General features: G+C 32.7%; 1 protein-coding gene across 3 annotated transcripts in view; it reads right to left on the bottom strand.

Annotated features, from left to right (window-relative positions):
* Positions 1 to 775: 775 nt before the first annotated feature.
* The window catches only part of TMEM131 (transmembrane protein 131), a 216,343-nt gene continuing 205,106 nt past the window's right edge, over positions 776 to 12,012 (bottom strand). For 2 of the 3 annotated variants that reach the window (XM_031959112.1, XM_031959114.1), the window contains 8 exons: positions 9,777 to 9,904; positions 9,424 to 9,576; positions 6,608 to 6,773; positions 5,100 to 5,221; positions 4,914 to 5,010; positions 3,919 to 4,016; positions 2,756 to 2,919; positions 776 to 1,863 (listed from right to left, as the gene is read on the bottom strand). In XM_031959112.1, coding sequence (XP_031814972.1) covers positions 1,576 to 1,863; positions 2,756 to 2,919; positions 3,919 to 4,016; positions 4,914 to 5,010; positions 5,100 to 5,221; positions 6,608 to 6,773; positions 9,424 to 9,576; positions 9,777 to 9,904 — 1,216 coding nt within the window. In that variant the 3' untranslated portion in view covers positions 776 to 1,575. The remainder of the gene's footprint in view (positions 1,864 to 2,755; positions 2,920 to 3,918; positions 4,017 to 4,913; positions 5,011 to 5,099; positions 5,222 to 6,607; positions 6,774 to 9,423; positions 9,577 to 9,776; positions 9,905 to 12,012) is intronic. The other variant, XM_031959113.1, reaches the window with a different exon arrangement.

Genomic DNA, 12,012 nt, shown 5'->3' with positions numbered 1-12,012 from the left:
CCTTTAATTGCTGAGTGTCCAACAGGACTCTCTTTTCAGACTACTTCTTTGTGCCATTTCATTTGGTGATCTAATTAGCTCCTTGGAGTCAATTCTTTTTTTGTGGGGCCAACCTCTTTCCTGACTTTTCGTCTCCCATCTTGAACTGGATGTCCTATATACTTCTTAAATTTTGTGGATTATCATCTTTGGTTCTCAAATCTTTACCTCTCACTGCTGCTACTTCTTTTCTTCCCACTTCTATTATCTGTTCCCCATGTTGGGAGTTCTGCCCTTCCCAATTTCTAACCCCTAACTTCTCTAGCTTCCTTCAAGTCTCAGCCAAAAATCTTACCTTTCCTGATTCAACAATGCTAGAGCCTTTCTTCTGACTACTACCTGCATTTGAGACACATTAGACTGTAATACTTTGAAGAGCAGGGACTTTTTTTTTTTTTTTTTAAAGCTTTTCTTTGTAATTTCAGGATGATGTTTGACAAATAGTAGGCGCTTAATAAATGCTTATTGACTGACTGGATGATTACTAACTACATGACTTCAAGGTGGATTCAAATGGTATGATTTTATTTAATTTTCTATCTAGATTCTTTGGTGATTACTTTTGAAATACATGGTAATTCAATCATGTTATAAAGAAGTCCATGATGAAGGCTGTTACAAAAATTTCACTTTTACCTGATCCTTACATGTGACTTTCCCAAAATAAGGACAGTGGCACAATGATTTCTTATGAATTGAGAATTCAAATGCATCTTTTGTTTAAAAATGATACAAGGTTTTGAAAAAAGCATCATTTATTTCAAAGTACAATGCAAAGTTGTATTTTAAGAAATACACATTCAATCTTGTATTTCAAGACTTGGCTATGTGCATTTCAGTTCAACTTTAAAATGAATTCAGGTTTACAAATGTTACATACCTCAAGTACAAACAGCACAGAAAATGTTATATGGTCTTAACAGAATGTTCTTACATTCATCTGACACTTTTGCTCTTAAAGTTGTCTTACATTTCTGTAATCTGCTTTTAAATGAAGACAGCCTTACTTTAAAAAAATACTCTGTATTTTTAGCACAAAGTGCGTATATATTTCTTTAAATTAGATTTTGGCGCATAATACTGGGAAAAATTAAGAACCAAACCTTTTTAATTTAATAAAATTGTCACATGCCAGGACTTCTGAATAACTCAAATTATTATTTTTTTTAGATGTAATGTCAAATTTTTGTTTGTGCAGTAAATAAAAAAAATGGAGAACTGATGACAAAAAAATTTGATAATAATGAAGTTGCTCAGATTTACAGGTCTTATTGGAGGTGGTGACTAAACCCAGACTTTTTCTTAAGCACAACAGCAAATCTCACACTATCATAATTGCAAGAAAGATTTGAAAGGAACAAGTGATAAAAGCCTGACTTGCTCATAACTGTTTTGCAAGGATATGGACTGGCTAGGGAAGCAGGATAGATGGGAGGAGGGAAAGGGTGGGAAGCAGTGAGAGTAATAGCCTAAAGATGTCTCAAAAAATTGGCATATCATGATCTGGATATGAGTACCTTTTTTTTAAACCCAATTTTAATTCTCATGAGGAAAGTGTGAATTAGACCAAGGATCTGAGCTTCTTCTTCCAATCGTTGGACTCCATATACGCCATGGATTATAGGTCTGTCCCATATCATCAGCTGGATTGGGGATAGTGGTGGTAGGAGGAGTGGGGGAGTTTTCATTACCCATAAGATCAATACTTGACAGTGTATTAGCCGGAGTGGTGAAAGGAAGGGAACTGTTGAGATTGCTTGACCAAATGGAACTGCTAAATGGGGTGGAGGTGGACCACAGGCTACTGGAACTGCCGAGAATTGACTGTATCAAAAAAAAAAACAAAAAAAAACCACACATATAATCATTAAAACTTTAATGTCTATGTGGCTAATGTTAATCAAAATATAAGAATGCCAGTTTTTTTTTTTCCCTGCTTATTTGAATTTAAAACAGATAGCAGACAGAGGTATTAGATCTATATTCTAGAGAGAGAGCTCTAATAGACAAGGACTCTTCATGATACCTTTAAAATTTAAATTCAAATATTAGAAACTAGGGCATTTCCATGTTTACTTTGTTTTTTCTTTAATGTCTTAGTGTAGGATTTTCTACCAATAAAAAAAAAAATTCACCAGTGAAATGCAAAAATGCTGCTGCATTCCAGGGTTTTATTAAAAGAAAAACAAAACAAAACTCCTTAACAGATTATGTTACTTGGGAAACTGCAGCCAGGTCTCAATTTGGCTATTATTTAACAATAACTTCATAAGTAAGCCATGGAAAAAAAGGTTTTTTTCCCTACCTTTACGTAATTAGAGAAATTGTGAAAGAAGTTGATAATCACTCCAATTTATAAACAGTAGAATATTGTATATTCAACTGAAATGGACTCAATAACAACAAAAAAAACTTGGAGAATTTTGGGTTTTAATTAGCTGTTCTATCTAGAACTTCTTGACCTTCCCCCATGTTTCATCTAATGGTGTAATAAAGATCCAGTTGTGTGTGTGTGTGTGTGTGTTTGAGTTTAGTAGTATGCCAGTAGCAAAGTGTATGTATTATATAGAGTTGGGGAGCAGGAGTACTTACTTCCAGCTTCAGTTGAAAACTTTGCTATTCAAGAGAACTGTTTAAAATTATACTTGGATCACAACAATGGCAAATTATCATATGATGATAAAGATGAATAACTCTAAAGAAAACAGGTACTTACTGAAGTTGTATGGGTTGGAGAACCTGAACTAGTGGGCCAAGAAGGAGCAGAATCAGTGGCTGAAGTGTCCCAAAGGTAGGAGGGGACATGGCTAAATTCATTCCAATTTCTTTGGGTATCCTGACTGAAGGAAGACCGGGACAGCCCAAGCTTGCTGAAAACCTCTGGAAAAAACAAGAATGGTAATTCCTTTCTTCATTATGCAAATGTTACTAAGGTTCCAATGGAAAATTTAATACATAACATTCATTCAACAAATATTTGTGGAGCAAATTTTTTTTGCTTAATTCTGTCACATAATTTTAAGAAGTTCTGTTGTACTATGCATACTCTCAATGTACAGTTATTTAGGAGTATATGTGTCAATAAGTTGTATCAAAAATGTAATTTCCAAGTATTATTAGATAATGCTAAATTCCACTTTCTCAATATCTATGCATAACAAGGAAGGAATAAGGTACTCCATAAGTTATTATTTCAGAGAAATACTGCTTCCCTGTTATCCACCAAGATGCTGAAGCATTTAGATTAAAAATCATTTTCTAAAACTAAACTTTGGGATTAATGGGATGGATATGTAGGAGAAATCTTCCATGTGGAGGTTTTCTGTCTTTTTTTTTTTTGTTTTAATTCTTCCATAAGAGACATAATATTATGCATAGTATTATGATTAATAATAAGGCACTAGGAAGTTCTTCATTCTAAGGGTTGGTATGAGGATCAAGGAAACTCCAAATATAAAAATAAAAGAAGCCTAATACCTCTACACAAGAAGTTCCAAACCTCAGTATAGCTTTCAGAGGGTCTATGAACTTGGAGGAAAAAAAGAAAAATCCCATCATCTTCATTGTCACTCACCTCTAATTGAAATTTAGCATTTCCTTCAATTATTAAAAAAAAAAAAAAATTCTGAGAAAAGGGTCTATGATACACAAAAAGCAAACCTTTGTTTTAATTTATTTCTATCTAAAGGAACAATGATTATTTTCAGATCTCTATTTAAATGACAAATGTGTTTTCCTTTGCATTCAAAACCTTTTCTTCATTCAGGTTCTGACATGTCCATTTTGATTCCTTCCTTCTCATCTTATATCAAAAGGAAGAAGCTACTTTTTAATCCCATGGATGATTAGTTACTTACTGGTTTAGTGCCAAACACTCACCGCCAGTTAGATTAAAAGAATTCCCAAAGGCTGAGAATGAATTAAGAGGTGTAAAGTCAGGGCTGCTTGGGTTGCTGATAGGGCTCCATAAACCAGAGCTAAATAATACAGGAAGAAAATGCAATATATAAAAAATGATAGTGAAAAATTCATTAATTAAAAAAAATATGAAAAATTAATCAAATATTAAGCCAACCCCCTCCCCCCAACCCAACAAATAACTGAAAAATGGCATACCACAAAGATTTATTTGTGGATTTATGTTTATATGGTATAGTGGATGGTTCTAGGAAGGAGATGACATAATAACGAACACTTTTCTATACTTAAGCTTTAAGTAAATTTCTAAATTTTTGATCATATATTATAAAATATTGTGAGGAAAATTTACCAACCAATGAATACTGAATACCTAATAAATGCAAAGTATTGTAAATATACATTCACTTAAAAAAAAGGTAATCTATCAAAATTATAGCCTATTCTACCATTTATAATGATTAGATATATTATAAGGCACATATTTACTTCCTTTAAATCTATTTTCTTTAGTTTCTCTTAATTGGGTCTCATCCTTGTAATAAATCATAACAAAGTGAATAATAAGTATGAATTTAAAATGATAGCCAATTTCAGTGCTATATCAATCACATATGCAGTTGAGTCATGGCATCCTCCTCTTGTACTGAACATGAGCTGAGCTCTTCTCATTCTCACTCAGAAAATCCACCGAGGAAACGGCTAAGTAGTTTCCTCCTCTCTGCTTCTAAACAACTGACTGATGTTGGGAAACTGGATAAGACTTTCTGTAATTGCCATGTTGGAGAAATGCAATGGACTATTTTGTTTTAGAATAAAGCTTGCTACCATTTCTGGTTAACATTCTTACTTATAATTCAGGAATAAAATGCACTGAAGCATAGTTAAGTATGAAATATAAACTTGGTTTAAAAAAGCAAACTTTTTAATAATGAGGAATGGTCAATGAATGCTACCTGTCCGAGCCATCACTGTCAACAGGCGTGTGTGAAATGCTGATACTGCCAGAAATATCTGTTTTATTTGAAGATACTTTTGCTAGTCCGCTGCCACCTGTAACAATAAAAACCAAATATATCAAAGTCAAGTAAGATTAAAGATAATTATGCATTATATTACTGTTTTAAAATATGATCAATTACCTGGGCTCTTGTCATAACCTGCTGCAACAGCTGCAAATGTAGGATTGCCATTCCTGCCAGGAAGGGAAGCTGTCTTTGACAATTTGTGTTTATTACCATTAGGCTGCTTCATTTCCGATTCACTTAAATGAAAGAAAAAAGAATTATTTTTATTATTAGAATTAGATATAACAAAGACTAGATAGTTCAAACTTATTTCAGAAATGATTTGAATAGTTTTTAAGACTATAGATTTAGAATTTAGACCCCTGAAATAATCAGAAGTCAGCTCTAGAATCCAAATCCTCTTCTGTTACTTATTATGTGGATGACTTCAGTTTGGTCACATGATCTTTGAGGTCCTTTTTACCTCTAAATTTCATAATTCCTGTAAGGCCTTTACAGCAGTAGTATTAAAGTCAGATAGGATGGGGAGTCACAACATTCCTGGAGTATTGCATAATGACTGATTTTTAAAATATAACGCTATGGAGCAGCTAGGTGGTGTAGCGGTTACAGCACCAGCCCTGAAGTCAGGAGGACCTGAATTCAAATCTGGCCTCAGACACTTAACACTTCCTGGCTGTGTGACCCTGAGCAAGTCACTTAACCCCATTTGCCTCAACAACAAAAACAAATAAAATAAAAAATATAATGCTATTTATATGTGATTCTATTTTTTATTTTGTTAAATATTTCCCAATTACATGTTAATCTTGCTTGGGCTGCCTTGGGAAGTGTGCAGGTCTCATGTTTGATATCCACAGATTCACAAAACTCTATGATAGGTACTGTGCTCAATTGTCAATTATAATCACGCTTCTAGAGACAATTGGCAATGGTTATCTATAGGCTGAATGAAGTCACTTGTATCGATTGTTGTGTGGTATTCTAGTCCTCTGCAATTTAACAACATAAAATACTTTGGGAATTCTAAGAAATAAGGAATAAGTGACTACTGGAAGGACGCCAAAAAATCATCAGGAAATTGATTTGGTTAAGGGATTATAAAAGATTCTAAGGGTGTGAAAAAGAAGAAAATATACAAAAATCCTCTCTTTATCTTATGACTATTAAAGACTAAGAAAAAGAAATGATTTGTGAATAAATTTTTCAACAGATTCTTTTTAAACAAATGACTATTTCACAAATAAAATTAAATAGATAATTTAAAATCAAGAACTAAACTGATAACAATAATGCATCATTATAGAATACCTCTAACTGGGAAAAAATTATCTTTAATCAGCCTCTAGATATTGAAAACTCCCTATTTTGTTGATGTTGTAAAATATTAAATAAGTAACAGAAACTAGGCTAAACATTTTAAAATTAAAATTATTTAAATTTAAAAGTATAATTTATTTTTATTTATTATTTATTATAATTTTATATATAAAAGTATGATTTATTATACTTTTAATGAAATTAAAAATATAATAAATTTAAAAGTAAAATTATTTAAATACACCTATAAATGATGGTATCTTAAGAAGTCTTTTTAACAGAAAATAGAGATTTCTACTTACTTGCTGGTACTGCTGTTGACAATACTGCTGTAAGAACTTCGGGGAACATAGGAGAAAGATGCAGGGGGTGGAGATGGAGAGGCATGGGTTGGTGAGGTCTGTCGTTGCTTCAAGAAAATGTCTGCGTTGAGGGTTTGCAGAGACAATTTATAAAGACTATCAGTAGCTGAGAAATCAAAAAGAGGTCTCATTAATTTAATACTTTCATTCTTATTACATCAGTCTTACCTTGAGGTAAAACTTTGGGGGCACCACTTAAAGAGACTTGAAGCTCAACTTCTTATGGAAGGAAACAATTGAAAGCTAATACATATCTCTGCAATAAGACTGCAGAAATTACAAATTTTATATGTAACTTTAATCTGACTTCAAGGATGGTCAACAATAGCAAATTTTGTTGGATTCTCATGGTTCTCTTACCGTTTTGTTTCCTTCACCTCTTTCTATATTTGAGAGGAGGAGGTGAGGAATCTCTTGCTCCTAGGGAACAGAAGTAATAGTATGGGGACTAGGAAGACTCACTACGACTTCAAAATGGGTTGCAGTTGGCAAAAAGCCATTATTATTTGGTTATATCTTTGATGTTTTCTCTTACTGGTAATTTTACAAGTTGATACTCTTAAGAACAAAGTCCTCATTGTTCTAAGGATGTTCTTATAAGGTCCTGTAATCCAAGTTGTTTATATCCATATACCTCTCAAATACGAGTCTCAAGAGAAAATAGTCCTAATGTTCTTGGTCCCTGAATAGCTAGTTCTAAAAACTGGTTTAATTATTTTATGCCAGACAGAAATAATTTTATCAAAATATAGTTGTTTAGAGTCCATCAAATGCCTTGAGTATAAAATGAGGCAAGGGATAATACATCTCTTCTTAGGCTGATGTTTAAATGTGCAGTTTACGATTACAGTACCTTCCAGTGAAAATTCTATCAAATTTCCTTTCTATATCTTTCTATCTCTAATAGTTTTGATTTAATTATTATTCATCAGACATGATACATGACATTTCCTAAGCCAGCTAGTCTGTCTATGTTGTATTTTATATAAATATCTTCAACAGAGTTCATCAATCTTTATTTGATACCTTCAGTAAGAAATTCCTTCTGAAACTAATAGAAAGTCCACTATTCATGGAGAGGAAAAGAAAGGAAAAAAAAAGAGGAAAATAAAGGGAGGAAGAAAATTGATACAGAGCAATAAATAAATAAATAAAAAAGGAGCAATAAGATTGGGAATAGTAGTTACCAAGTATTATTACTAAGGCCTCAGATGCTCTTTATTAACGCTAAGGTTAGAAGCTGCCATCATAAGTCTTATATGCCATTACTTAATAGCTTTACACCTCATATCTCTAATTTAATTAAAATAGTGGCATTAATGGAAAAATGCATTTTCCACCCACAGAGCCAATTATTAGCAAAGTGTAGAGTATTATACGTGAACCATTCATGCTTGGTTTTCTAGGTTAAAAGAAAGGGATGCTTTACAATCCAAGAAGTAGTCTTGCCCTTTGGTGGAAAGTAAAAGCTGTCTAATGCACTGCCAATATATAGCTGTTTGCATGTTGTTTCCCTTATTAGATCAGGATACCTTCCAGATCAAGGGCTGTCTTTTTTTGTTTGTATAGGCTGTGCTTAGCACAGTATGTAGTGGGTGCTTAATAAATGTTTATTAACTGACTTTAGTTTAATTTCCTTATTTTTCAGATGTGAAATCTGAAATCTAAAGAAGTTAAATGTTTTGCCTAGGGTTATACTCATAAAAAGTAACATGCTGAAAACATGACATGATAGAAGCATCATACCATATAAATCTGTCTTAATATTGATCAGCTCCCTGATCAATGGACAAAGATTTTAGATCTAAATGATCAAGTTAAATTAATATCTGTAGATTTTCTACTGACTATAGGATCCTTTTTGGTGACAGCCTGCTACTCTAAATGAAGAAAGGGTCTGTACAGTACCTAAAGCCAATTTGGATTTATTTATCTCATGCATTTCCATGGCTAAAGAACTGCTTACATGGTGACAATCTTCCTAGTGTTGAGCCTCTCTGAATTTGGTTGAGCTAGTTCTTGGACTGTCAGTGGCCAGAAGACTCCTCAACGTTTTTAGAGTTCATCAACCCTTGCTAGCATTCCCATTCCACTGGCATAAGCTTGGAGAAACTAGTGTTACTTGCATGCCTGAATGAGGCAACGCAGAAGGACTGTAAGGTTTCCATACTTTAATTGCTTATCTTACTGTTCCTTTCATTCTACACCTCTTTTTCCTTCTTCATTACTTCCTCTCTAATAAAAGGCAGACAAAATAAAGGACCAAGATAGAAAGTCCTTTATTTTTTTGAAGTAGTCCTATGCCACTATTCTACGTCTAGAATCACATCCTCATCAATATCTTTCCTTATATTCTTTTCATATTAGATCCTGATTTCACATCTTCTACAAGTTTATGATTTGAATTTAACTTCTGTATAGTATGTCCCTATAGCAAAAGTACGTGATGTTTACTTTAAATCATAATAGACTTATGTTGATAAGTAAAATAAAAGAAATTGGTAAAGAAAGTAAAATAAAATCCAAAATTCAGTTAAAATATTAAACAAAGAAAACATTTTCAATGCACTACAAGATGTCAATAATAAATTCTTTTATAAAGTAAATATTCACCCTCTAACTTGTTTTATAAATACAGACTTTTGTGTGACAGATTTTCTTAAAGCAATGCATACTAGTTTTTATAAAAACTGTATAGATATACATTTTTCTTCATCATTAAATAAACTACTTTGTCGTTAATTCAGTGTACTTACAGCTGCCGGTTTTATTAATTGGCACAGAATCCCACTCTGGTGGGGGAGAGTCTTTTTCCCCTTCTGAGCTGCTGGTGTTGCCTAGTTCTTGACCACCAGGAAGAAATTTTGCTAGGACAGGTGGCCTGTTGTCCACTAACTTATTATTTGTACCTGCACAAAATCAAATAGTAACATGGCCATTAATGCACGAGAATCCCTCTCTTCTAGCTCTATTTCAAAATATACCTCTAATTTATTTACATACCTAAGATTCAAGAAACTACCTCAATCAATAATGGCTTCTAAGCAATATTTTTATTTTCACCATCAAAACACAAAAGGGATATTTGTAATATCAAAATGAACAATACCTCTTGTTTTCTGTGGATTTCGTGATTTAGATCCACTTGTCAATGTATGCTGCTGAAGAGTATTCTTGGTTGGGAGGTTTTTGCGTTGTTTATTTTCCATTGGTGGAGTATAGGGTAGCTCCAATGAACTGAAATGCAATCATGGGTGTGAAATTCAGATTTATCCCTTCTTGTTTTTAATGCCTGGGCAGGAGCGTCATTCGACATTTAAAGGAAAATTTAAGGGATACTTTTGATAAATATAAATATGTAAGGATTATGTTGAACGTTTGGTATCAATTAACTAAGAAATGAAAGTTTAGTCATTTAAAATGTATATTTTAAAATTCTCTGTTAACTCTGTAGCTATTTACAAGCAGACTTCAATTTAGGAATGAATTGTGTTTTTTTTTTTTTTGGGTAAGTCAATCATTTCAAATTCAAAAAATACAGTCTTATAGAAACAATGTTATAAAAATGGTTAAGATTCCCAGAATAGCATGGTTGGTTGTTGTCTTTCAAAACCTCTTAGTAATGTAATTCAACTAGTCTGATTTGTGGAAACAAGAGGCCACATGGTATAAAAAGTAAAAGGAGAAATGATTTCTTTCCTTTTCTTGGGATCAATGTTGGAAGTAGGAAAAATTTCTGAAAGAGAAGTTTTTTTGATACTCTCCCTTTTCTTAATGTTCTTTTCCATAGTGCCCTCATGTATCTCTAAGTGAACTTCTACAGCATCTACCTGTGTGTATTACTAACTCTAAAATGGTCCATGCCTATCCTATCCTAAAAATCAAAATTCCTATTTCCTCAGGATAAAAAATTAATTAATAAACATTTAACAGGCTTATGGTTTGCAAAGTGCTTTTCTATTATGTTAGTGATCTTTATAATAATGATGGCAGACAGAATATTATTATTCCTATGTTTATATATAGATGAAGAACTGAGGCAGAGCAAGGGTAAATGATTTGTCCAGCTGGATTTGAACTTCAGTCTTCCATACTGAATGAAGCTCAATCTACTGTGCTTCTTAGCTACCTATTTAGGTTTAGATAAAAACTGTAAGCACTGAATCATTTCAGATTAATGTGTGAAAGATGGATTTGTCCTATTAAGCTCTCCCAAATTATTTATATTTTTTATACAGTACATGCTCAGGCAGAACAAAATGAAATAAAAGTTTGATACCTGAGATTAAATTCTTTACAATGATTCCAAATTTTCTTAGTTTCTTCTTTACTTATACTTCAGAGCCCATAGACTCTCCAATAGTTGTGTTTCAATTCTTGTTTCCTGCTACCACCATCTTTAAATAATTGTTCTGATGAGAGCTGCTCTATGCTCTCTAGCACAGTGGTGGGGTATGTGTGGTGATAAGGAAGACAGACGTTTATGTACATGTGTTTTTAAGTTGGGGAAGGGTTATATCTTTTCTATGATCACTTTTTGGTAGTTTGGGTTTAATTTTAAAATTGATAATCTTTTAATGTGCTGATTCTGTACTTTTCCAAAGAACTGAAAGATTTCCAATTTTTCCTTTGGATTCTTAAAATTACTAGTCAATAAGGAGAAGTGATTATACTGAGCAAAAGATGTTCATATGGGATAGATAAAATAAAACATGCAATTACCATGTTTTATTTAATTTTATAAAAATAATGTTAGCATTTTCTTGTTGTGTTCTTCCTTCAGAATTATTAGCCCTCTAGTGACATGTTTTAAAGATTTATGGATCAAGATGTACACAAATAAGATGATACAACAAAAACAGTGAGGTTTTGTTATGTATTCTTCAGATACATGTTAAGTGTTAACTTCCTTAAAATGTTAAATTTTATACCAGATTTCAAGGCACAATGAATGGTATTACTTGTAATATAACTCCAATATTTATTACAGTTTATCGGAGGATATCATTTGTTATTAAGTCCAATTATTATTATTATTATTGTTTTTTATTGGACTGGTCATTTCATCTGGGTAATGTCCTTCCAGTGAAGAACATTCCCTACTCTGCAACTTATAGTTCCCAACTTCTAGGGAATACTGAGAAATTAGAGATTAAGAGGTCCAAGTTTAATGAACAAAAATGAAACATTCTATTTTTAGAGTTGGAAGGGACCTTAGAGATCAGATAGGTCAACTGCCCTCATGTTTGTGGATGAAGAAACCAAAGTCACAGAGGTTCCCTGCCCTGATCACCATCACACTGGTTAGTAAGTGGCAAAGCTGAGATTTGAACTCAGCATCTCTG

This window comes from Sarcophilus harrisii, chromosome 3, assembly GCF_902635505.1.
Source record: "Sarcophilus harrisii chromosome 3, mSarHar1.11, whole genome shotgun sequence".
NCBI classification, from domain to species: Eukaryota; Metazoa; Chordata; class Mammalia; order Dasyuromorphia; family Dasyuridae; genus Sarcophilus; species Sarcophilus harrisii.
The sequence above is the reverse complement of the archived record's forward strand: the minus strand, read 5'-3'. Positions and strand labels throughout refer to the sequence as shown.